The sequence below is a fragment of the Rhinolophus sinicus genome, linkage group LG02 (assembly GCF_036562045.2).
Source record: "Rhinolophus sinicus isolate RSC01 linkage group LG02, ASM3656204v1, whole genome shotgun sequence".
Classification (NCBI taxonomy): domain Eukaryota; kingdom Metazoa; phylum Chordata; class Mammalia; order Chiroptera; family Rhinolophidae; genus Rhinolophus; species Rhinolophus sinicus.
In genome coordinates this window covers 48,191,210-48,217,304 of record NC_133752.1, presented here as the reverse complement: position 1 = coordinate 48,217,304, position 26,095 = coordinate 48,191,210, and the positions used below count along the sequence as shown (strand labels likewise).

At 36.0% G+C, this 26,095-nt stretch overlaps 1 protein-coding gene across 1 annotated transcript in view; it reads left to right on the top strand.

Moving 5' to 3' along the window:
* Nucleotides 1-25,592, top strand: part of CDS1 (CDP-diacylglycerol synthase 1) — a 51,310-nt gene extending 25,718 nt beyond the window's left edge. Inside the window, exons 5-13 of the mRNA XM_019731301.2 lie at nucleotides 1,681-1,820; nucleotides 7,288-7,346; nucleotides 9,156-9,238; nucleotides 10,529-10,616; nucleotides 12,518-12,586; nucleotides 14,712-14,864; nucleotides 16,340-16,459; nucleotides 19,016-19,119; nucleotides 22,786-25,592. Of these exons, the coding sequence (XP_019586860.2) occupies nucleotides 1,681-1,820; nucleotides 7,288-7,346; nucleotides 9,156-9,238; nucleotides 10,529-10,616; nucleotides 12,518-12,586; nucleotides 14,712-14,864; nucleotides 16,340-16,459; nucleotides 19,016-19,119; nucleotides 22,786-22,915 (946 nt within the window). The 3' untranslated portion in view covers nucleotides 22,916-25,592. The remainder of the gene's footprint in view (nucleotides 1-1,680; nucleotides 1,821-7,287; nucleotides 7,347-9,155; nucleotides 9,239-10,528; nucleotides 10,617-12,517; nucleotides 12,587-14,711; nucleotides 14,865-16,339; nucleotides 16,460-19,015; nucleotides 19,120-22,785) is intronic.
* Nucleotides 25,593-26,095: the final 503 nt, after the last annotated feature.

The following is a 26,095-nucleotide window of genomic DNA, read 5'->3' as shown; positions in this document are numbered from 1 at the left end:
GCCAGTGTCTTATTGAAACAAATGTATCAACTTTTGGGTTCAGAATAGTAAAAAAAATAGTTTCTTGATTTAGGTCATAGCTGATTTTTCCTTCTAGCAATTTTCTTTGAATGGTAAAATCTGTACGGGAAATATTAGGTAGATTAAGTAGTTGGAGAATAATTAAATGCTAAACCGTGCAGGATTGATTCTAAATGTAGAAAAAAGGGGTAGGTCAGGATGGGCTCCAGTGATTGTAGAAAACTTCATGGATAAGGTGAGAGAGACACTGTCACTTGAAATTAAGACAAGCTTTGGCTGGAGACCAGTTCCGGGCTGGGGAAGCTGCAGGCACCAGGTTCCAGGTGTGGGAATGAGGATGCATGTGCTACAGACCAGGAGCTATTCCTGGCCCACCTGAGCAAAAGGTGTTTATTAGGGGAGTGGGCAGAAATTTGGATTGGCAGGGTAGGGTCAAAGTTTCTACTGTAGGGGAATAGAAAAATGGTAACAGCGGATAGAATTGAGAATACTTGCTCATTACTTTGAGAACAGTGGGGTCTAAATCCATCCATGAGAACCAGAGGGAAGCCACCCCTTCCCTCTCTTTCTGCTCTCCTGGCGACCTAGGACTCTGCCCTTCAAAGGATGAGGCGCAGAGGAACTCGAAGGGACTGTATCTCAGCTTTTTCCCCTGGCTCACACAAGCAGCAAGATCTCATGGGTTCTCCCTCTCCCTGGGGGAAATGATATATATACCAGAAGTGGGAGAGCTGGCACAGCCGAGAGAAGGAAAATACCATGCCCAAACCCCTGGGTGATTGGGTAAAGGTGTTTTAGCCATTTGTTCTGATAGTACCTTTATCCTTGGCAAATATACTAGGGTGTATGGTTAAAAATACATACAGAGGGTGTCCAAAAATGGATACACATTTTAAGAAAGGAAAAAACTGTTAAAGTTGTAATATTCAATATATACCGATAATAAAAGATGAATACAAATCGTATGTATACATTTTTTTGGCACCTCCATTATATACAAGCAAACTTGCACATACAGTTATTTTCCTAGGGTAACTGAAGAAACAAAATGGACAAAAAGATTGTCCATCTTGAGATGGACAACCTCAAGAAGTCAAGTAGTAATGAGGATAAAACTAGTCAACTGTGACCAACCAGACTAAATCCCTCAAACTTTGAACTACAGTATAGTTTAAAGTTTGATCTATATAGTTTTTAAGTTTCTTGAAGAGATTTTTACCTGCAGCTACCTGCTAGCCCCCGCTGCTACCCCTTAAAAGTCACTGCTCAGTCGGAGTCCGTCTGGAGCATTGAGGAGAGGGAGAAAGATTCCAATATGTGCCAGGCAGGTGGGAATTTGGCTTAGGATCTCTACTATTATATTAAAAAGCATTAGAGCTGTGAGTAGTTGGGAGTGAATTTTCATTTGAAACTTAATACCGTGTGTGTGTGTGTAGTAAATAAAGGTATGAACTAAATTCAGTATTTTGTTGACAGATAAGTTTGAAATTAAATCTAAGACAGGAAAAAAGGCATTTTGATGGAATATATCCAGAGCTGGTCTTCTGAACTTGGTTTTGATCTTTGTGTCACTATCATAATGTAGAGAGAATAGTTTTGTGGCAGTTGAAGGGGGAAAAAGCTTCAAATATAAAAAAGCTAATTGTTTTTAAATTACAGGTACTTTCTACTGTGTGTAAACTACTTTTTCTATGGAGAGACTTTAGCTGATTACTTTGCTACATTTGTTCAAAGAGAAGAGCAACTTCAGTTCCTCATTCGCTACCACAGATTTATATCATTTGCCCTCTATCTGGCGGGTAAGTTAGCAGAAATATTCTATATTGATATGTAGCTAATATATTTTACATGTTTATCTTTGTTTATGTTATTTAAATTCATAACATCCTTTGTTACATTTTAATCCAGCTTTTCTTAATTGTCCCATGTAGAAAGCTATTATATTTTTTTCATTAGGTTCTTAAACAGCAATCACTACCTAATGGTGGTTTAAAAAAGTACTTGCTTAATAGTCACTCTATACATGACAGTTTTCTTTGCAAATTGTAGTAAAGAAACTTTTAAATATATGGATTGATAATTAAAAACCAAGTGAAATTTACAAAGAAACTTTCACATTTATATTGCTTTATTTGTCCCAAGGAAATAGAGTTTTCATGTAGATTTAATCAGGGTACTTAGTTTTCCTAACATGGTTTATTATATATTCATCACACACACACACACACACACACACACACTTTATGTGTATATATATATATATTGCATATATTTGCTTATAGTATGCTATACCAAATGTTTCTTATGATGTTAGATTAAGAATCAGATAATTAGGATAAAATTAGAATTAATAGATTTCTTTTCCATAAAAGTTTACCAAATTAAATAAAAATACTGAGGGCTGATCTTAGAAACCAACTGCTATTTATGGCAATCTATGAAAAATTGCTTTGTATCTCAAATTATTGGCATTTTAAGTGTGCTTTTTGTTGAGATCATTGTGTCTTTACATGCAGTTTTAAGGAGTAATAGAAATATCCTTTATAGGCTTTCCCTAGTTTCCACCAGTGTAATATTTTGCAAAACTGCTGTATAATATCACACGCAGATGCTGACATTATTACAGTCTTACAGATATACTTTTAAAATGCAAGCTTGTAGTTAAGTTAGGAGCTACTGGGTTAAATGACGAAACTTCCAATATAGATTTATATTTATGTTAATATTTATATCTATGTTTATATTTAATATATTATGTATTTATATATTATATTTAATATATTTAATATATTATATATCTATATATTATAAATATATATAATATATAGGTATAATATATGAATATATTAGTATATTTATATTAGTATTCTCTATCTGTTATTTTACGTGTGGCCTAAGTATGGTCCAGTTAGACCATAAGCACCAATTTGTGTGTCTCTTGTTTTTTTAATCCCCAGTGCCTAGTGCAGGGTCTGGCATTTAGGTTCCCGATACTTATTTGTTGGATGACTAATCAAGAGGCTGAGAACAAGCACATTCACACACAGTGCTTCTTAGAGCTCTTTTCTCAGCATCAGTGTTCTGTTTGCTGAGTCTTGAGGCTTTACTGGTGATTGCTGAAGTGGTTAGCAGCATGGATGAGCTTACTCTAGCAAATGCAGTTAGACTTTGAAACAGGAGTAAGGAAATAGAAAGTATGCTAGGCTGAGCTATTTGTACCTGTCTCTCAAGTTGTGCTGTGAAAGTCTTTGGAATTCTTTTTGTTAAACAATATTCCAGGAATTCTGTCAACATTTTAGTTCTAACCTTGGAAAGTATAGATTTAAAAAGCAGAGATAGCCCAAGCTATTTCATTAACATTGAATTTTATTAAAGTAAAACATAGGTATCTCCCGGTCTGACCCCTCACCAAGGCCCATGAGATTAAATGACTTGTTTACTAACATACAAAATGACTCATTGACTAGGACCCAGAAGTCATTCTGACATTCATATCATTGTGTTGTAAAATGAATTTAACTGATAGCAAAGAGAAAATCAGTGAGGCTGAAAATAATAGGACAGACATTTTCTCTAACGTCTAGATATATTTTTTAAAAGATCTTGGTGATTTTGGATTTGGGACTCTTTAGAAACCACAGTATTCATGTGATGAGATGTCTAGCAGTGATGGGTGAATAAGCTTAAGATTTTTGACCCTTAATATCATTACCATCTATTTAGTCAACTAGTGATTTTTGGGTTTTTTGCTTGTATTTACGAGTATTCATGGCCAACGTTTTTTATTTCTTTTTAAAAACCCTTAAGGAGAAGGTGTGACTTGAATATAATACTTTGAATTCAAGAAAAGCAATGGACATATAAAATTAAATTATAGCTAAAATTAATGCATAATTAAGGTTTCCCCCAAACATCCTGAATATCTTTTACCTCAAAGAATGTTGATGAAATCTTTAGAAAAATGTCACAAATAACTGTTCACAAAGGACTGTATCTCCAAAACTACTTGTAATTTGTGAATTTAAGTCTATTAGAAATTATACACATGCTACTATTGTTCTACAACTTAAACTCGCCATGCAGATTAATAGAAAATTTTTAGCTAATATAATCATTGGTTTGTGTGACAGTTTCTAAATTTCTACAATGCATAGTCACTTGAAAATTTCCTAAACAACTCAGATGTGGTTAGTCTAGTATCTGAATATGGGCATACATAATGCTGTGCACTTCTGAATTTATTTAACATGATGTTTGAAACGTTTCGGAGTTTTGAATAGTTATGTAAGTGTAATGAAAAATTTAGTCACATGAAAGACTGAGGCACGAGTCACTAAGCTCCAGTATTTAATTCGGCGTCCATCTTCATGTCTGCTATTTGAATTAAAGACTATATGCATTTATTGAACTGGTTAATCATGAATAGTAAATCTTAAAAACAACTTTATTATTTCTTTATATTTTCTATCTCAACTATATTATGAATTGAAATTGAATAGACATTGAATAAGAATGTCTGTGTCATTCAATTTTTATATCTCATGTCTGATACATCTTAAATACTTAATAAATATTTTTTGATTGTCCATTTTTTTTTTGAAATTCCATTCTTTGGACTTCTCATTGTCTTTTTCCTCCTTTACTTTTCCTGACCAGGGTAGAAATCTCATTGTTTTTTGCTCTTTTTGAATATACCTGTCTTTAGTCCACTGGGAACTGGATCTCCCTAACCATCTGAGAACTCCTTGATACGAGGGAACAGCTCTGTAGGGACAGCACCAGGCACAGGGCTGTGTACATAAATGGTGATCACTAAGTGTAACTAAACATATCATCAAGAACTGTATGTTAGGAAGCATTTTAAATGAATACTTTTATTTACAGTACTGTAATAAAGCCTATGATTTTATTTGGAAATATAACTATACAAATACTCTTTGTATTTAGGGAAAAAGTAAACCTATGGATCAAAATGTACAAAGTTACTCTTTCCATAGATTTACTGAACTATCATACGCACGTGTTTTTACACATTTAATCATAAAACATACATACAACTTTATGGTTGCAAATGAAAAAGTAAATTCACGTATGTTATTTTTCAGACTATTTTTCCTTTTTTGTCCTAAAAGAAAGGGTGTATTGAGCCACATGCTAGCCAGGAAAAGGACCAGGTCCTGGGACATGCAGTCTAACCCACCAAAAACAGGGCTAGATGGACTACACGACCATGTCCCCAGGTTGTTTTTCTTCAAAAATAATATTTAACCTTAGATATGCTAGGAAAACACATTAAACCCCCGCCCCCCATTTGGAAGAATGGTATTACCTTAATGTCTCTAGGAGACAAATAATTCTGTCTTTGATTAGAGCACCCTAAAAAGCTGCATGTTATTGGTTGATATACTGGTGAAATTGGATCAGGTAAAAGTGAGTTGCCAAGACTGTCCTGGATAAAATTACCATTATGAAAATACTGAATGATTCTGCTGGTAATTTCATTTGGAGAAATGCTTAAGAGTGAATGGTATTATATACCATTGTATATAATATGTCAAGATAGAGAAAACCATACATGTTGGAGTAGTTTTTGTGAGGAGATAATTCCTAGTTAATGATGTTGAGAAGTTCCCAAGGTGGTGCTGGGAGCCCCAGTGGGGTCCGTTTGGATCTAAGGGGAGGTTCCAGAGGCATCTGTGTTGTCTCTGCTTTGCTGTTACCCTGTTTACCTCTGAACCAAGTCTAATCTACATTCGCCCCCTTAACCATAGACCAATGGCATAAAACAACATAGGAATTACATTACTTGAGCCAGAAAATAAGTCTACCTGCTGTAGGAGAAAAACTTAAAAGCCATCCTTTTAAAGAGGTCTTTTAAACTACTGGTGATTTCAGTGCTGAATTCCATGTTTTAACCCCTCCCCGCTTGCTTTCTTTCAGTCTCTCAAGAAAGTGACATAGTTGTGCCTCTGCTTAGAAAATGTTTCCATATTTCTTTTGTAGTTCAACCAGTCAGATTATTCTATAGGTGACCAGGAGGAGGTGAGGTGGGATCTGGGAGCCAGTATGCATTCTCTTCCTCTCTCACCATTCTTCACACTGACATTTCAAATCAGCCATCAAAATATAGCTCAAGGCAGTTGCTATTTGATTCTTTGCTCTGGTCAAAGTAGTATAAACCTTACTTACTCTAGTGGGTAGAATTGCCTTGGTAAGTATAATTTAGATGTACAAAGTGTTTATTTCATACGGGAAAAGTTAGCTGACAATTCATTTTCTGTCTCAGTCTCTAAAGATGTTGCAGAATAGAATGCCTGGGTGGCTGTTTATCTGAAATTGAACTTGGTTTATGCATTTCTAATATCTACCTCGGTGAAAATTATTTATCTCTAGAATTTTATGGACATATTTGGCAAAAAGTGCTTCATATTACCTCCCATTATTTTAGTACATGATTTTTAGATTTCATTTAATTAGGTAGAATTTTTATTTAGTAAAATTTCATTCTAATAAATTTGTAGGATGTAACCATAAATACAAATGCTGTCTGTAGATCTTGAAATGATTAAGAATATTATATTATAATATGGTTCTGAGAAATTTCAAGTCACTCTTGGCCTGAATTTTGCTGATAATGGTTTATGGAACCACATGACTCTTAAGGGTCAATAGGATCTGAGGGTTTAACTGCTCTTTAGCCTTGTGATAATCAGTAAATTAATGAAGACCTTTGTGCATTTTTCTTTATCTGTAATATGGAGATAATACTAGGTACCTGCATCATACGCATGTTGGAAGGATTAAATGAGTTATGCTTGTGAAATGCTGAGACAAGAGCCTGGAACATAATAAGTGTTCAACAGGTGTTAGCTGCCATAATAATTATTAATTTTTGTATTATGTAGAGATTGAAACATTCTATATACATACACTTGGTGGATTGATACAGCAAATACATTTTATTCAACTGCAATTCAAGATCTGTTTTTCTATGTCCACATATTAGCAAGGACTAATCCACTTAATGCAGAGGATATTTATTGAATTTATGACATGGAATATACTAGGCATTTTGGAGCATATAAGATTGTTTCCCTCAAGCAACTTTTACTTAAAATGCTTAATATAAGAGTAGGAGAGATGGCATATCAGTAAGTGACTAGAATATGCCAGACATGGTGTAGAAAATTGGCTCATTTGAGCTTAGTGAAGCTTACACTTTGTAACAAATTGCACAACAAGCATATGTTTTTTGTTCTTGAACAGGTTTCTGCATGTTTGTGCTGAGCTTGGTGAAGAAACATTATAGGCTGCAGTTTTATATGGTATGTACTACCCATTACTTTGTAGTCTTTATATATCTTTACCTTTTAATTATTTTTTCTGTAGTGGAAAGATACAGTCTAATCTGCTGGTTGTTGCTTAAATGTGAGAGATTTTTGAGGGTTTTAAAATTTTAACTGGTTTCAAAGTTTCCTAAAAACTTTTTCTTTGAATACTTTCAAAGGCTATAAAATTGAAATCAATTATTTGGATTCCCTAAATTTGTAGAAATTTGAAGCATTTCAGTAGTTTCCTGAACAGTTAGTAAGTCTGGGAAGCATCTACCATATTTCTCTCTATGGAAAATAACTATGATTTACTAGCTCTTAGTTGAGCATAAAGGGAACAGAGCATATTATTTTTTTGGTAGCTATGGTTAGTCATACCATTGCATAATTCTTTTTGGCCTAAGGTATTTTATTCAGTTTATCATTGAACAGCATTCAGTGTTTTATGAAATTTATCACTGTATATGATGAACTTCACTTATTTTCTAAAAAGGCAGCTATTTATAAGATCAAAATGAAAAATATAGTATTTAGATCTGTGAATTCATGTATTATAATGCTTGTTTTAGATTTGGAATATATTTTCCTATTCTGTATGCTTTGCTTTTTTCTATTAGACATCCTGCTAAGCGTTAGTGCTGAGAAATTGTATTATTTCTTACATTTCTAACTTCTGGAGATATCGAGGGAAAAATCTCAGTGAAAAAAATCTAGAAACCATCAGGACAAATTACAAATAATAGGATAAATGTATGGGGGGTGGCCGGTTAGCTCAGTTGGTTAGAGTGCAGTGTTCATAACACCAATGTTGCTGGTTCGATTCCCACATGGGCCAGTGAGCTGTACCCTCCACAACTAGACTGAAAACAACTACTTGACTTGGAGCTGATGGGTCTTGGAGAAACACACTGTTCTCCAATATTCCCCAATAAAAATTAAAAAAAAAATCATGTATGCATTTTTAAGCAACCAGGATAAAGAGAACTGGATCCTTTAAGCAGATAAAAATAAAACACCAATTGGTATATTATTTTCTGAAATAGAAAATATGTTATTATGGATAAATCAAAATCCTAAGAATTTTGAAAAGTCACTTTATAAATTTTAATTAAAATTATGATACTAGTACATAGAAACATTAGCTTTTTTCCCATTGTCATTCTGATGATACGAAATGATGACAGTCATTCTGATGATACTGAAAGTTGCTGAAGTGGCCCTCTCGCAGGCTAGATGGAATGGAAACACAGAGGCCTTTGAAAACAAATTGGAAACTGAATACTGTCATTGATCAGCGCTGTGAAGAGACTTTCAAATCTGAAAAGATGGAGCTTAAGGACAATTGATCCCTGCTGGTTTGATTGAAATTAGAAATAACTCTTGATGGGAAACATGAACTCTTAAAGGAAAATAGAGTTGAGCATTTTTAATAACTACAGAATGCAGCCAGAGTAAAATGTCCCCCTCTAAGTGCCATAAACACACCATAAATTTCTCATTATCATTTTAATCTAATGATTCAAGATTATGGTTTATTTTTAAGTTTTTAAAATTTATCTCAGTATTATTAGCATTCCATTTGTGTGTAAATTAAGATTACTTTTTTAAATGTTCTCATGGTTATACAGGTCCAGTAGGCACCGGAATGAATATAATTTGCTAATGGCATTTATTTTATGACCTTATCTTACAGAATGTAACCAAAAGTCATGCTAAAAATTTCTGTTTAAAAATTGCTGTTGCTTTCTGGGCTGCACTGTTCAGTTGTGTTCACTAATTATTGTATCGTTGGGCTATTAACAGTTCGCATGGACTCATGTCACTTTACTGATAACAGTTACTCAGTCACATCTTGTCATCCAAAATCTGTTTGAAGGCATGATATGGTAAGGGAACAGTATTATGCTGCTTTGTATTTCTGTCATAGCACTTTTAAAGCTCTTTCACATTGGACTAAAACTTACAGATTTCTACTAAAATGTACTATTTGTTGTTGCTCTATTCCATTAAAATACCTTCCTGAGTTCTGTGTACTACTTGACACCTGAAGACAAACGCTTTGTTAACAACTGGAAGACTTCCTTATTTAAGTTCCAAATAAAATGTAGAAAAGCCTCATAAAAGCTCCAAACCATTACTTTTTTAGGTTTTACTCCATTTTAATGTGACTTTTTACAAAGCATAGTTTTTTTATTTATGTGGAATGCAAAAAGGGCATGAAAGTTTGCTTGTAAACAGTGCGCTGGCAGCGCATTTTCTCTAGGTGAAAATTGGGTAGGTTCTGGTCTGCTCGTATCAAGGAATAGGTGTCCAGATTTTGATGTATGGAGTTAGTTGCTGTACAGCAGTGACTTGCAGATTAAGAAAACATTTGTAATAAGTTAAAAATTACTTTAAAATTATTAAAATTAATATTAACAAGTAGAGTGGAGAAAAATGATTTTAAGAAATCTGACCATATTTTCCCACATTCTTTTTAAACCCATTAATTTAAATCCTTTACAGTTGATTGATTTTTGTAAAAATGTATTATTTTCTTGACAGCTTTTTTTTTTTTTAAACCAAGCTGTGTGTGTATGTGTGTGTGTAAACAGAATCATTTTAAGATTGTCTTCCATATACAAACTTGTAATTGATGGGGGGAAGTTACTGAAATTAGTAGGTTCTGTACAATTAGTAGGGTTTAATGCAACTATAGGCTAAGATAGAATTAAAATTGATAATTTTTCCTGAAAGAGAATTTATATGAAGAGCTTGGTATAAATATATCAGATTATACTCTATGTAAAAAAATGACTCATGTTCATTTTGAAACTGTTTTAAAAATTCTTTGTATAATTATTACTTGTTCCTCATAAAACTGAAATTTGAAAGTCCACAGCTATAGAAATTAATTATTTAATATTAAAATTAAATTGACAATTTAATATCTTTCTTAGCAATTTTCTCCTTTTATGTTAGTTTATTAATTAATTTTGCTCTGCTTAATTGCTAAATGGGCAACTTTGGTTGATATTTAATATTTCTAATAATGTTTTGGCAAGTGTTTTGTCTGGACTAGGCTGCAGTGTAATTCAAAGGTTTATTGTATTGGTTCATTATGACTCATAATCTGTGTAAATATTTGTTACTTAATCGTATGAACTTTATTCTGCTGACTTTTTTTGTTTTTAAAGGTTCCTTGTCCCAATATCAAGTGTTATCTGCAATGACATCACTGCTTACCTTTTTGGATTTTTTTTTGGGAGAACTCCATTAATTAAGGTAATGGAAAAATATCACAAGCAATCCACTACCATAACCTTAAAGATTAGCCACTGGAGAAAATTTGCAACAATTTGGTGCTGTTGCACGTTTTTATTTTCCTTGGCTGCACTTAGCAGCCAGAATGTAGGGGCAGTGAGCCGTATTTCCCAATGATGCCATCTGGGTTCATCATCAAATATATTCTGTTGGCTCCATTAGTTATACTTCTCTCATGAAGGCTCATTTCATCTTGCTGCTGTTTTCCTTCCCTTAGCTATGGTGTAGTTCTTTATTCTGCTCCCCAATAGCCCTTTCCTTGACTCTGTTCTCCCTTCAGCTATCTCATCTACCCCCTTTTTCCAAACTTTTTGAAAGTGTACATTGTACCATTTTCATAGTCTCATATCATTTGTAAGACTTTTACACCCAAACTCATTTCAAAAAAAAAAAAAGTAAGGCCCTACAATAAAATACTGATAATGCAAGTATAAGGAAAAGTTAAGGTAAGGAAAAGGAAAATACACATGAGCAGACCATGTTCTTTTGCCTTAGATTTGGTAAATCGAGGCAAAGAAAGAAATCAATTAAGTTATAACTTCTCATTTTGGGAAGAAAGAAACAAACCAATTCTTTGTGGGACAACCGATCTTGTCCTTCAAAAAACCTTCCATGAATTCTTTCCCACATAGGCTTCCAGCACATAGCACCAGGCTGAGCTGTAGGGATACAAGCCAGTTATATATTTTTTAACAGTTTCTAAAACTGCTTGAGCACAAGAGAAAGTAATTAAGCATTCAAGGTTTCTATGCCAGCTGAGTTTTTGGCTTAAGAAGCCTTCAGAGAGGCTGTTACGGCTATAGAAGCCTCACTGTCTGATTTTGAATATAGATTTCTAGTGAATTTATCAGGCTGGATTAGTTGTATAATATACTCAGATGTAATTAAACAAGTACACCTCTAAATCAATATGCTATGGATCAATCCAATTTGATAAGCTATCTTTAAAATACTCAGCAGGCACTTCTGTATTGGAGTCAACTCCCACTTCATGACAATAACACTGAATCATCTGTCTGAGGAGAGGTTGTATATCAGTTCCTTCACGATGGCAGAATTGTCAGATCTGTCAAGTAACCACTTCTGCCAACCCTCTTGGCTTTGAGCTTTATGAACATCATACAGACAGGAGGTCTATAAAGAGTTCGTGTAGCTTAGCTATCACTCGTTTCTGACTGCAGAGACTTCCCTCAGGTATTTATTTGGTGTCTGTCCCGTTGTTTAGCCGAAAGGATCATGACAGAAGCCATCAGGGATCTCCTGGTGACCAGCTCCCCACACCTCAGTGCTTATGCTACTCAGTCCTCAGGCTGTGAGTACAGTCCACCCCTAAATCTTTTCCTCCTGCCGCTGCATCACCAAGTTCCTGACCTTCCTCCAGATTCCTCTGCCTGAATGTCACATTGATAGAGAAACATTAGCTCTAAACATTCTCATTTCTTCATGGAGACAGACATAGATGTGACCAAAGGGAGAAGGATAGATGAATACTTGTGGAGCAAATACTGGATCTGTGGCTATGGACCCTTTTGCCATTTTAGAAAGAGGTCTGTTGTAGGTATGGCCTTTGGGAATATATGGAAATCTGGTGTGCTGTAATGTCCATGTTCTGTTGTACTCATTCTATTTTTGCTGTATGTCAAATGTTTGAGGGCCTAATATGTGTTAGATACTACTAAAGAGATTTGCACAAATAAATCTGGACCATGGAATGAAGGAAAAAGGGTTGCAAAGCCATTCCAATAGGAAAAAGGGAAGGAGAGGTGTACAGGATCTTGTGGAAATTCACTGAGCAGAGTTTGCATGTGTATTGTGTTTTGTGAGAGCACTAACCCTTCTAAATTTTATTTGGCCTTTTCTAGTTGTCTCCTAAAAAGACTTGGGAAGGATTCATTGGCGGTTTCTTTTCCACGGTCGTGTTTGGATTCATTGTGAGTTTTACTAGGATTTTTGTTTTGCTTACATTTTGAAAAGCGGTAGCAAGTTCCTCAGTCGATCCTAAACCTAAAAGAATAATATCACAAAATGCTAATAATGTATGTACTGAAACCCACTAAACAGAATCTATTCTGTATCCCAGGAGCTCCCATCCTGGCCTCACATCAGAATCCCCGGGGAGCTCACACAGCATCTACGTCCAGTCCTATCCCACATCAGTTAACTCCCCCAGTGGATTCTAATGTACAACTAGGCCTGAGACCCACTCCTGGGCTGTTATGTTTTGGCAGCTTCTAACAGCTGTTCTGCCTTGTGGGGGACACAGGTGCTGGGACAGGTGGTAGCTTTGAAATCAAATAATTGTGTAAAATCAAATAATTGTGTGCTTTGAGTAAAAGCAGGGAATGCAAATAATGTTGAAGAGCTCTGCCTCCTTAATACATGCTGCTGCTTGGCTTAGCGGGTGCTCACTGCTGTGAGCCCAACTTGCAGGAAAAGTTTGTTAGATTATTATGCTAAGCGAAATGAGTCACACAGAAAAAGTCGAAAACCATATGACTTCACTAATATGTGGGATATAAAACTGAAAGCAACAAAGGAACAAGACAAATAAAGAAACAGAAACTCATAGACACAGACAATAGTTTAGTGGTTACCAGAGGGTAAGGGGTGTGGGGGGTGGTAGATGAGGGTAAAGGGGGTCAAATATATGGTGATGGAAGGAGAACTGACTCTGGGTGGTGAGCACACAGTGTGATGTATAGACGATGTATTACAGAATTGTGCACCTGAAATCTATGTAATTTCACTATTGTCACCCTAATAAACTTTAATGTAAAAAAATTGATGTTCACTGTTAGCCATGACTAATGGATCTTGTGAATGTTTTAAAAAATTAGTTTGCAGCTATGGAATTTAGATTTTTGTCAAGAAGTATCTTATGAGAATCAACAAAGGTACAGTAAAATGTCTGGATATAAGATAAATAGACAACAAAATTACTGTTAGGAAGTTTAATTTTTTAAGAGTCCAGTCCTTGACAGTTCTAGAATATATTCCATAGCCAAATAATGGAGTAACTAGTAACAACGTGGAACTTTGCGAGGGAGCAATATACAAATAAACGAAAATATATCAGGTTCCTGAATGGGAAAACCATCATAAATTCTCTGTTTAATTTACAGGTTTAGTTCATGCTCAGTGAAAATTCCAGCAGAATTTGATAAAATTGTAATGCAGTGTTTATGTTGTAGAATATTGATAATAGTTGATAAATAAAATAATAAAAAGGGATCCAGTCCTGTCCAATGCTTATACTTACAGAGAAGGGAGAATGCGAGCATTATCAAGTTAAATGATAGTACAAGAATTTGGTATTATTAAAGACTAATTTAGAAATACTATAAGAAAAAATACTATCATTGGAGGAAAATAAAAAGCTACCCTATAAGAATGTAATTATGACAAAATAATGAGGAGGGCAATTATATATTTTTTAATAAGTGATTTTGAGTAAACTGGTTATTTAGAAGCAAAATCAGTTTCTATCCATTCCTACTGTTACATTTGTACTTTTGTTAACCATTTTTGAGCAATATAATGGAGTGAATGGCTGCAAAAGAGAATAAACTGTTGTCTAAGAACAGTGGTGCTTCTCACCTATACTTTGGGGAAAAAAATTTTTAGATCACTCGTTATTTATTAATTGATGATATTAATATAAACTTTATTTAATGATTTTCAGTCCTGTACTCTTCCATACCTTATGATTGTTTGCTTCTGCTAATATTAATTATGTGTACTTTAGAAAAGTAAAATCTTGTATAATGTTTATTTAAATGTTCAAATCAGCTTCTTTTTCTCTCTTTCCTCTTCCCTCTTTTGATTGTGCTTATACAGAGATAATAATCTCATTGATTTCCAAAGCCTTTTGTTTGTCAGTGGCTTTTCAAAGTCTTTTATTGGATCAGTTGTGACCATCTATCTAACTTTGAGACTACATAGCAGAATATGAATGGAAAGAAATTTTGGCACTCTCTCACCTTTCTGCTGACACACACACACACACACACACAATTTTTCATTGACTGTTCCATGAACTCTTGCTTTCTTTTTCAGGCCGCCTATGTGTTATCCAAATACCAGTACTTTGTCTGTCCGGTGGAATACCGAAGTGACGTCAACTCCTTCCTTACAGAATGCGAGCCCTCAGAACTTTTCCAGCTTCAGAGTTATTCGCTTCCTCCCTTTCTAAAGGCAGTGCTGAGACGGGTAAGATAAAAATGGTGGTGGATCCTCTATACTAAAGATTAAGCTTCATTTAAAAGTAGGATTAAGATTTTTACAAGAAATTGATTTCTGTAGAATTTTTAATTCTATGATATAGAAGTGGTTTCATTGCCTGCTTAGCATCCATAATATATTCTATCCCTTTGTAATTTCCATTTCTTGAATATAAAATAAATATTATCATCATAAACCAGTTGTGTATTAGTTTACTTGCCTTATGGTTTGAGTACTGATGGTAATTTATCTTATATTTGTTTTGAAAACATTTTTCAATGTTCCTTAGATTTCTTCAAATTGAACGAGTTACAATGAATTTCACATGTAACTGGCATGAATTGACTCAATTTAAAAATTAATTAAAATTTACCAGCTCAAAGATTCCTAGATTTTTAGGGGAACTTTGTTAGTACAGAGAGCTGCTGCTTCTAAAATCAGTTTCCCTTCCAAAAGCACAGGACTTCCGTTTAAAGGCAACCTTGAGGTCTCACAAGAAAGGATTTTGACATGCTGTCCAGCTAGAACCCTGCTGATGTATGCCATGGGGACTGATGGGTGGTTACTTAAAATGGGGAATCAAATAATTGTGTGTACATGTGTGTATATGAAATATTCTGGTTTTACCTGAAGTCTATAATTTTTGAGAAGCAGGTTAACCAATAAATTATTTCTCATGGATTCAAAGAATTTTTCCAGTCTCTAAGCCATCTGTTACCTGCTGTAAAACTTTTTGATACTGCCAGTCTTTGATTAGGGGCAAGGCCATTGCTTCAAAAACAGGTCCAAAGATTGGTGTTCTCAATGATGGTTGTTAAACCACACCCATTATGCACTGTCTACAATTCGTAGTTTCAGTTTATTTCAAGTGGAGCAAGAACTAAAAATTTACAAAATAATCTCAATTTTTATGATCTCTTCCGCAAATCTTTTATAATTGTCTTGCTGATGCTCATTTTGGTAATTTCTTTTTTAAAGCAACTTATTTTCATGTGTTTCCATGGCATTTAACTTAGTTTTAAGAGAAAGACCAACTTTCCCCTCACTTTGTCATATGACGTTAAATAAGATACAAAATTAAAATATATAATTACCAAAAATGTACTATTGGTAAAAAACAAATACAGAAATTAACTCAAATGATTCTTCGTAAGCTTACAACTCAAGGGTTGTAGAAATTGCTGGACGAACTGGAAAGTAGCCTGTCAGCTGCAAGATTTTAGTGTGCCAGGTGCTGTCACGATGCATGCAGAGGGCCTGGAGGGCGTTGCCTAAGTGGAGGATGGTAATGAGAGTTTACAATATATTTTTCTCCCATGATGCTGAAAGTTTGTGAAATTAACAAAAATGTGGCATATGCTTTGACTTACTACTTCTGTCATGGTTCTTAGTTTAGTGACGTGCTCAAATACAATTTTAATGCAGTTAGCCCCAACCCCTCTCCTCTTTTTCCCCATTTTTAGGAAACAGTGAGCTTGTATCCTTTCCAGATACACAGCATTGCTCTTTCAACGTTTGCATCTTTGATTGGCCCATTCGGAGGCTTTTTTGCCAGTGGATTCAAAAGAGCTTTCAAAATCAAGGTGTGTGTTTAGATTCTTTGTTACATTATTAGAGAATATAATTAGAGAATGTAATATAATTAGAGAATATAGTTGGAATTTGTTTCTCTATTGGTCTCACATATTAAGGCCTTGGGCAAAAACTTTTACATCCTCTTTGTTTCAGCCTCACAGAAATGTTTCCTGGCTGATTTAAGTGTATTCTTTCTTGTTAGGTTTTGGTCGTGCCATGTTAATACATTTTAAAGTGTCATGTGAGCTTGTTTTATAGGAATGGCATGTGACAAGCACAGAATCTTGGTCCTGCAAGTGCTCATCTGAGAATTCTGTCATGAATTTTCTGAAGTTTACTCTGTTGCCCCAGCCTCACGTGAAAGGACATGTAGGAGAGCCTTTGGATATGTCACTGTCCATTCGACCAGATCAGGGGTCAGCAAACTCATTCTGTAAAGGACCAAATCATATGTTTATTAATCATATTGCAACTACTCAACTCTGAATTCTGCCACTGTCGTGTCAAAGCCCTGTGGACAATAAGTCTATCAATGAATGGTGGGTTTAATAAAACTTTATTTACAGAAACAGGCAGTGGGCTGGATTTGGTCTGTGGGACATGGTTTGCTGATCCCTGTTCCAGATACTTAAAACCATCCTTTTTTTTTTTTAATTTAGATTCTCATAAAGTGACGTATATTTGCCCTATTATGTCACTTCTCCTCACATGGATTCACTAAGTTAAGATCGAATGTTGTGCCATTAGAAGTTAGAGAGTGGCTGCTGAAGATTGGAGGTGGAGGGGTAAGGACAGGCCTCTTAGAGGAGGTGGCATTTGAACAGGGATCTGAGAAAAGGAGAAGAATGAGTCCTGCAGAGAAATCTAAGGAAGAGAGTTCCAGCGAGTGCAAAGGAGTGGAGGAATGGAGCCTGTTTGAAGGGGAGCAAGAACAGTGTGGCTGTGGTAGAGAGTAAGTCAGACTGCAGAGGGGTGTGGCGCTAGATCGCGTAAGGCCTTGGAGACCAAGGAAATAAGTTTACTCAGTGAGGACTTGCAGTGGGGCAGATAGTGTGTTAGGCGAGAGGAAAAGTGCATACGATGTTCCTGTCCTCAAGATGCTGACCATGTATTAGGGGAGAGAGTACATGTCCACAAAGGACCACAGCAATGGCTGTGCATGACAAGTGTCCTGTAAGGGCCGTCAGGCCATAGTAGAACGGAACTGAGTTACCATGAGTGGCTTTCCTGTGCTTCAGTTAGTAGGGCAGACAAGGAAGGAAATGTGTTGGCAAAAATTAACTAAAGAATTTCTCAATAATTGTTTTAAACAGAGAAATGTTATGTTTAGAATGGTATTTTCTTTAATGGTCTCCAATCCAAGGTTTCTTGTTGAACACTGAGATTTTTTTTTTTTTTTTTTTTTGCATGTCTGAAAGGAAGGTGTAATTGCTGTTGCATTTTAGATGTTTTCAGGTTGCCTGAGTAAACTAGAAGAGGCATTAGTCATTGCCATTTCCTGGGTACTCAGACATGTGGATATATATGTACAGTCTATTTGCAGGGGCTTACTAACTGTTCCTTTAATTTTGCTGTTTAATGGACTAATGTGTCCCAAATGAACTATCTATTTTGATTTTTTGTTTACCCCAACACTTAAAAAAAGAAGAATAAATATTTATCACAGTAGTTTATTTCAGAATATTAGGATAAATTTGAGTTAGAACCACTGTACACCTGTCAACAACACTAAAATAGCTCCCCACATAGTTTCTGCTTAAACAGAAAAGTAGGCGATAACAGTAGTAGATTAGTGCTAGATGATAGCACTTTTTTTTAAAAAAAATATTTTATTGGGGAAGGGGAACAGGACTTTATTGAGGAACAGGGTGTACTTTCCAGGACTTTTTTTCCAAGTCAAGTTGTTGTCCTTTCAGTCTTAGTTGTGGAGGGTGCAGCTCAGCTCCAGGTCCAGTTGCCATTTCTAGTTGCAAGGGGCACAGCCCACCATCCCTTGCAGGAGTCGAACCGGCAACCTTGTGGTTGAGAGGATGCGCTCCAACCAACTGAGCCATCCGGGAGCTCAGTGGCAGCTCAGCTCAAGGTGCCGTGTTCAATCTTAGTTGCAGGGGGCGCTGCCCACCATCCCTTGCGGGACTCGAGGAATAGAACCGGCAACCTTGTGGTTGAGAGCCCACTGGCCCATGGGGAATCGAACCGGCAGCCTTTGGAGTTAGGAGCATGGAGCTCTAACCACCTGAGCCACCGGGCCAGCCCCAGCTGATAGCACTTTGATTCAGAAAGTTTTATTAATTAAAAAAAGTTAGTGCTAGACTTAATTATTATTTAATTAGTGTTATTTGAATGTTGTGGGTCAATTCAGTAATTGTTCTAACGTGACATATTCAAAAGATGTAGTTTTAATCTGTTGAACATGTTCTAATAAGTTTGTAGTTAGTGGGAAAATCTCCAATATTAAAATATTTTCCTTAGTGTCCATGATGCCAACGAAACATTTACAGATAGAAATTTTATAGCAGGTGATTTAAAAAAAAATTTGCTGATATGTTTGTTTGTTTCTGAAGGACTTTGCAAACACCATTCCTGGACATGGCGGGATAATGGACAGATTTGATTGTCAGTATCTGATGGCAACGTTTGTGCATGTCTACATCACAAGTTTTATAAGGTACTTTTATTAGAGTTTTAAAAAATGTTTTATTAGGTGACTTCTTGAAGTTCTCCTTTCCATAGGCATTAGTGTGAATAAGTGACTTTTTTCTGTCAGTGGTAATCTAGAATATCAGAAGGGAATGGCGGTGTCCCCTGTTGTGTCACACTGTAGCCCTGAGCAGTATGGTGAGATTATAATTATGTTACATCCATTTGAACAACTTCGAAAAACAATTAATATATGTCATGGTGTTTATAGGGCCAGGTTAAAACCCATTTAATATGGAGGATACTGGATTGGAACATCAGAAGATTTAATTTCTCAACTGTGGGTATGGCAGTGATAGTGAATATGAAGACTTAAAAAGGAGGACACAGTAATTCATCCAGTCTACCAGTGATTACTTGAGGGGCTGTTATGTGTTTGCAAATGTTCTAGGCACAGATATAGCTACGAACAGAACAAACCAAATCCCTGCCCTCAAAGCTTACATTCTTATTGGGGAGTTGGAGGGAGAAGGGACAGAAGTGGACAATAAACAAATAAATACAGCTTGTTAGGTGGCTATAAGTGCTATAGAGAAAAATAAAATAGGCCAGGGGATTATGGTTGTGTGGTTAGTGGAGAGGAGAGGTGCGGTGGGGCGAGTGGATGGTTGTTGCTATTTTATGTAGGGTGGTTTATTCTTGTTTTTAAACTCAATGTTTTGGATCTGCCCTAAAGTGCCAGTTTGGGGTATGAAAGCTAACCACGTAATTTTATTTTCCATGATCTCCACTAGTGCCATAAAAAAACATGTATTTCCTTCATAGAGTTATTTGGATTGAAACTTATATTTATAGATCTCTCAATATACATTTTAAATATACTCATAGCAGTGTGAGAATTTTTGTATTAACACTTAGTTTTCTTGGGCAGTTTTGTTAGGAGTTAATCTATTTCTTTTATCTATTTGGTTAATCTTTTCAAAGAATCAAATTCTGACATTGTTAACTTTCTCTACTGTATATTTGTTTTCTATTTCATTGATGTCTACTCTCATCTGACATTCCTTCATCTATTTCTAGGTTCAATTTGCTATTCTTTCTCAAACTTGAGATAAAGCTTAGATTATTGATTTTTAGCCTTCTTGTCTAATATATTCATCTAAGACTATAAATTTTCCCTTTACTACTTTATTCTCATCCTACAGATTGTATTTTCATTATTCCGTTACAAATATTTTCTGATTTCCAGTATTATACCTTCTTTGACACATATATTATTTAGAAGCATATTGATTAGTGTCCAAATAAAAGGGGCTTTTTCTCATTCTTCTTCCTTCATTGATTTTTGCCTTAATTCCACTATGGTCAGAAAACATACTCCATTATTTCAGTACTTCACATTTGTTGAGACTTGTTTTATGCCCCAGTATCTTGTCTACTCAGTTACATGTTCCAAGTGCACATGAAACAAATGTGCCTTCTGCAGTTTCTCGATGGTGTGTTGTATATGTCAGTTTGTCAGTTGGGTGACGTTTAGCTAAATCTTCTGTACTGACTTTTTTTTTCCTATCCACTCTTTTTTGTCAAAATCTCCCATTATGAGTGTAAATTTACCTATTCCTATTTTTAATTCTATCAGTTTTTGCTTTACAGATTTTGAGGCTGTATTAAGTATATACGTATTTAGGGCTGTCATATTTCCCTGTTGAATCACTATAATGCCATTATATAATGTCCATCTTTATACACTATTTGGGTAATCAAGCCTATTTTGGGTATTCGAATAGCTACATCACCCTTCTTTTGGTTAGTGTTTGCATAGTATTTCTTTGTCTATCCTTTTATTTTTAGCCTTCCTTTATCCTTATGTTGAGTGTTTCTCTTTTCTAACAAGCGTATATCTGGGTTTTTTTGTTTGCTTTTTTATAAGTTAGTTGACAATCTTTGTCCTTTTTTTTTGGAATATTCACTCCATTTATGTGATTTGTTTACTGATATATATTTGAGTATTTGTAATTAGTAGTTAATTTGAACTCTTTATTTTAAGAAGATAGCTTTTCGGGCATTAACTCTTTTTTGTGATGCGCTCCTCTCCCAGTAGAGAGAAGTCATGTTGAGCCATGTTGTCTGCCATTTGAAAACAAATATTTAGACTCAGGAATACAGTGCTAGTGGCAGGATGCAACTAGCTGGGAGCACCTGCTGACATAATTTTGCATTTAGCTGAACTTGCTAGAATAGTCTTCCTTTTCTCTGTGGGCCCCTATGCTGGGTTTATGTTATGAAGTTGCTGAATCTTTTGAAGAAATGTAAGACAAGCTGTGTCCTGACTTGAGTATATGGTGTCTGTGAGCCACATGCATGAAGGTGACTCATGGGATGGATAGATCTGCATATTGTGCAATGTTTTAAATCTAAGATTTTGGTCCTAAGATCATTATGTAGCAGGCATTTCTTTGTTGCTGGATTTTCTACTCATATATTCCATTTGAACTGAACAGCCCTATTGTAAGTCATCAGTGTAATTACCCTTGTAAATGTCTTTGTACCATTCTCTATATGTTACTTATATCTTGCTTCTTCCTGTTGGATTTTACTCATTGCTCTTCACAAAAAGTAAGCCACACTTTTCATCTTCCGGGGACTGTAGAAATTACAAAGAACAATACATATACATGAAAACCTGAATTAGGTTCATTCCGAATTTGACAAAGTAGCACTTTAGAAGATCACACAGGTGACCTCCAGTTTATAAATGGGTTGAGTTCTAGGGCCAGGGAGTGGGAAACTGCAATCCCCTGTTGTAATAGTGTCACAGCAGGGAAAGGTGTGAGGGTAGGAGTCCTGTGCCAGACCTTTTCTGACTCAGCGCGCGCCATGGAGGTGGCATGGGAAGGGCGGGAGCAGGGATGTTGGAGAGGCTGACGCAAAGGAGGCTCCCTGAGGAGAGGACCCTGCAGTGTCCCTGGGCTCATTTTCTCCCCACTGGGACCGCTGGGGGAGGTGGCTGAGGAGGGCAGGGCTCCCCTCCTCCTTGTCCGCCTTTCAACTAGAGCAGATCCACTTTTATCTTCTTTCTTATATTGGGATTTACCGAAGACTCTCTGTGGCACCTATTGTAGATCCCAAGCAGGAATTGAGTGCTAGGCTCAGAACCTGTGTGTCCTGTCTCTTGAACATTCCTAGCTCCCCAGCGGTATTTCTTCAACAGACTACCTTCCATTGTCAGAAATTTCTTTGACGCTAAAAACTTAAAGGATATTTTCATGTTCTCTTTTGGCTTATCGTCACCCACTAGGAATTTTGCTCCTTTCTATACAGGGTAGTTTCTGTGTCTGTCTAAGCCCAGGATTCGTTATCTATCCCCACCTCTAATTCAGGTTGCCCTTTTGAGAATTTTTATAGAACTTAGATATGTACCCCCTGTATTGCCTAGTGTTGTTCCTGAATTTTGTGTTTGTGCATTTTTACCACATTTAATCTGCCTGCCTCTCAACAGAGAATCACTTTGGGGTTATTTTCCTACCATTGACACTAAAATTGGGCATTAAAGTGAGCTCTGATCAAGAGCTATTTCAATTCTGTAAAGATTGCTAGATTACACTTAAATACAGGGTTTACTTTAAATCCTGCATATGCTTCCTTTAGCTTTCTTAAAATAGCATGAACTTTGTCTCTTCTGCTTTGTTATCAGGGGTCCAAATCCCAGCAAAGTGTTACAGCAGTTGTTGGTGCTTCAACCAGAACAGCAGTTAAACATATATAAAACTCTGAAGACTCATCTCATTGAGAAAGGAATCCTACAGCCTGCATTGAAGGTATAACTGGTTCCAGAGAAGGGAAGGACTGAACTGACAACAAGGAATTCTACAGAAAAGCACTGACGGATACAATTTTGTAAATGTACAGAAAAATGGTTAAAAATGCAATAGATTGAAGATTTACAGACATGAATGTTTCTTCTCTGAAATTACTGTGAATATTTAATACTTACTTGATCTACGTTATGAATTAAGTAGCAAATTATCTTCAAAATGTCCTGTACTTTTCCTAAAGTGTATTTTCTGATGTCAACTTCCTTCCCCTTAGTTGCCATTTTCATAATTTAAAAGACTTGCATTTTAGAGTCAAACACTGTAAAATGAGTAAATTGAGGATGTCTTACGATTGCACCTGGCAGTGTGCCCTTTGCACAAATATTTACTTTTGCACTTGGAGCGGCTCTTAATTTTAACAAAATGTTTTATGTAAGGCACAGTAGGAAGTTAGTTCTCCTGCACTTTCTCCTCTTTTAGTCTGAAGTATTTTCTGAAGGACTGAGTTGGATCCTTCCCCTCACCCCCCACTCCCTAAAAATAAGTAAGTAATCATTTGCCAGGAAAAAACATTCCACTTTTATAGGTAGGTATGAAATTCAAGCGAGGGAAGCTGAAATTTCTACCATTATTGGCTCGCTAGAAAGAGCAGACATCAAACTCTGCTTCCGATAAAGTTGTTTGGAAAAACGTTGCAAAAACTTTTGAAGAGAAACAAAAGCGAATTCTGCTGTGAAGAACACAATGTAGGCATCATCCACAGATTATCTCAACAGACGGGTCAGGAGACAGCATAAGACAGTGACACATGGCACAGGCCCCCTCGTGGCCAAGTTCCTTGCTTTTCCTTGTTTCCCTGTGAACTGGTTTCTATAAGTTCTATAGCCATGAGCACAAAGATCAATCTATAGGGTAGTGAGTAGGGATGGTGGCTGAAGTAGAGAGTGGGGTGCTCGGCTGAGTACAAGTGACCCATGTCCAGATAAGGCTCTGCATGCCTGTCGTGGGTGCCTCCCTCCTGGTTCCCTGGGCAGCCCACCGGACACTCACTTGGCAAGAGGGAATATCGGCCTGGAGACCCAACCCAGACTAACTCCATGGGAACGGCTCATCTTTGTCCCATTCCTCTTTCACATCATGTAAGACCTGAGGACATCAGCTGATGTTTTTCTTCCAAGAATGAAAATCAAGCAGAAGTGATTCCCACCGAGAACAAAAAGCACACGAATGCCAAACCTTTCCTCTGGTGGACTGGACACTGTAACCAGATAAATTTCTTATCAGTGAATGTAAATAAGCTACTGTTGCTGTGGGCTCTCTACAACCAACCATATTTATTGTACTGAAGAGTCAGCAATAAACCTTCGGAGGTTGCCTATTGCTCTTTGCCTAAATGTTCAGAGAGGAGAGAAAGATATATTTTAAAGAATGTTTTGCTAATGAAAAGAGTAAATATTTTTGTTTAAATCAGAAACAAATTTCGATTATTTTATATTTCTGTTCTACTCCTATACCTACAATAAAAGATTGTAGATATACCTGGTTCCACTGTAGATATTCCTGGGAGGTAATCTCTAACTAGCAGCTTCACCATGTGCATTATGGGAGATGTAGTTAAACTCAGTACCGAGAGGCTGATATCTTGGTTTGGCATACATTCCACTGTATGTATTCGGTCAGCGTTATTTCACTCCATAAAAACCTAGATGTAGCATTGGAAGTGTTATTACAGGAGGGAATGATCACTTTTAAAATCAGGCTATGTACAAGTTAATTTTCAGCATCTTGTTATTTGCCTCGTAAAAGCTCCAAATGTTGATCATAAAAGAATTTAGCATACCAAAGTTTAAAAATAAAATGGAAAATTGGTAGTAGGAATTTATGTTGAAAACTTGGTGACTCCTTGGAGATACATAGTTCCCTCCGCATTTTTCTGTAAAGTGATTGGTGAGGCACTGCAATACACAATTATTATATAAGAGAGCATTAGTGAATACATGTACTTTAAAATCAATATTATAAACAAAATACGAAGCTAGAAATATTTGGGGTCACAATAATAGCTTTCCTCAAATACACTTTTAGAGTTGGGTGTACATTATTCTATATGTAGAAAAGTAAATTGTTACTTTGAACAGAGCTCTAAGGTACCTTTTTAGTGTGCTTTTATAGCATGAATATTAAAATACAATATATTTTAGCAAAAGATAGCCATAAAACCCTGACTTTGATCATTTTTATATGTGCACCGTGAAGAGGGCTTAAATTCTAGTATAGCAATGTGGTGGCTGAGAAATGAAAGACTAGAAACTTCCTTCCCAGTAATGGCTAATTGTTCCAAATTAGCAATTTTGGGAGGTACTCGAATGATACTCATTGCTGGAATTTTTAACCTGTGAGATGCAAATGTTTCCTCAGTGCTTTTCCCCTTGTGGTGGCACATACACATTTACTGTCTGAAAATGAAAAAACCACCTACTCACCTTTTTGTTTTTTTGTCATTTATAGTATCTCTTTGTTTGTACTTTGATTTGGACAAAGATAGCGTCACCTTGTTCAGTGAAAAGAAAAAGTAAAAACAGTGTATATATACTGTATATGGGAGAGAGATAGCTTCTGATATGTGTCCGTCAGTTTTCAGAATCTTTTACTGAAACAGATAGGAAAATAAAATGAATGAATCACATTTTGACTTTGTCATGCCATTTTCTCACTGGAGAAGAAACATTCGTTCAACTTGTATTTACAGAGTGATGATGGATATAAGTAAGTCTTGTATATTGTGTGTGTTCCATCACCAACACCAAGAGTGACATCTTCAGGGATGGGGATAATTACGTTCTGGTGGTGACTGAACATGTGTTTGTAGCGAGGTGATGTCCTTTTGGTAAAGTACTGAATGTCTGTAGCACTTCCAGAGTTTATAATTTACTTCTGTGACTCTGATCTAGTCCTCACTAGAGCTGTACGTTACATGGATGCTGAATGGCCTCTGTTTTGTTCGACTGTGGGGTTCCCAGTGTCTGGCTCAATGCCAGCACTCCCTAGGCCCTCAAGCATCTGTACAAATGGATGGGTTTGGAGTCTGAAGACCCACCTGGGCACATTCGCACTTGTGTCTCTTGGTCAGCCCCTCCCTAGTTTTCTTAAAAAACTAGGACAGCCCCTCCCTAGTTTTCATTTTGCAAA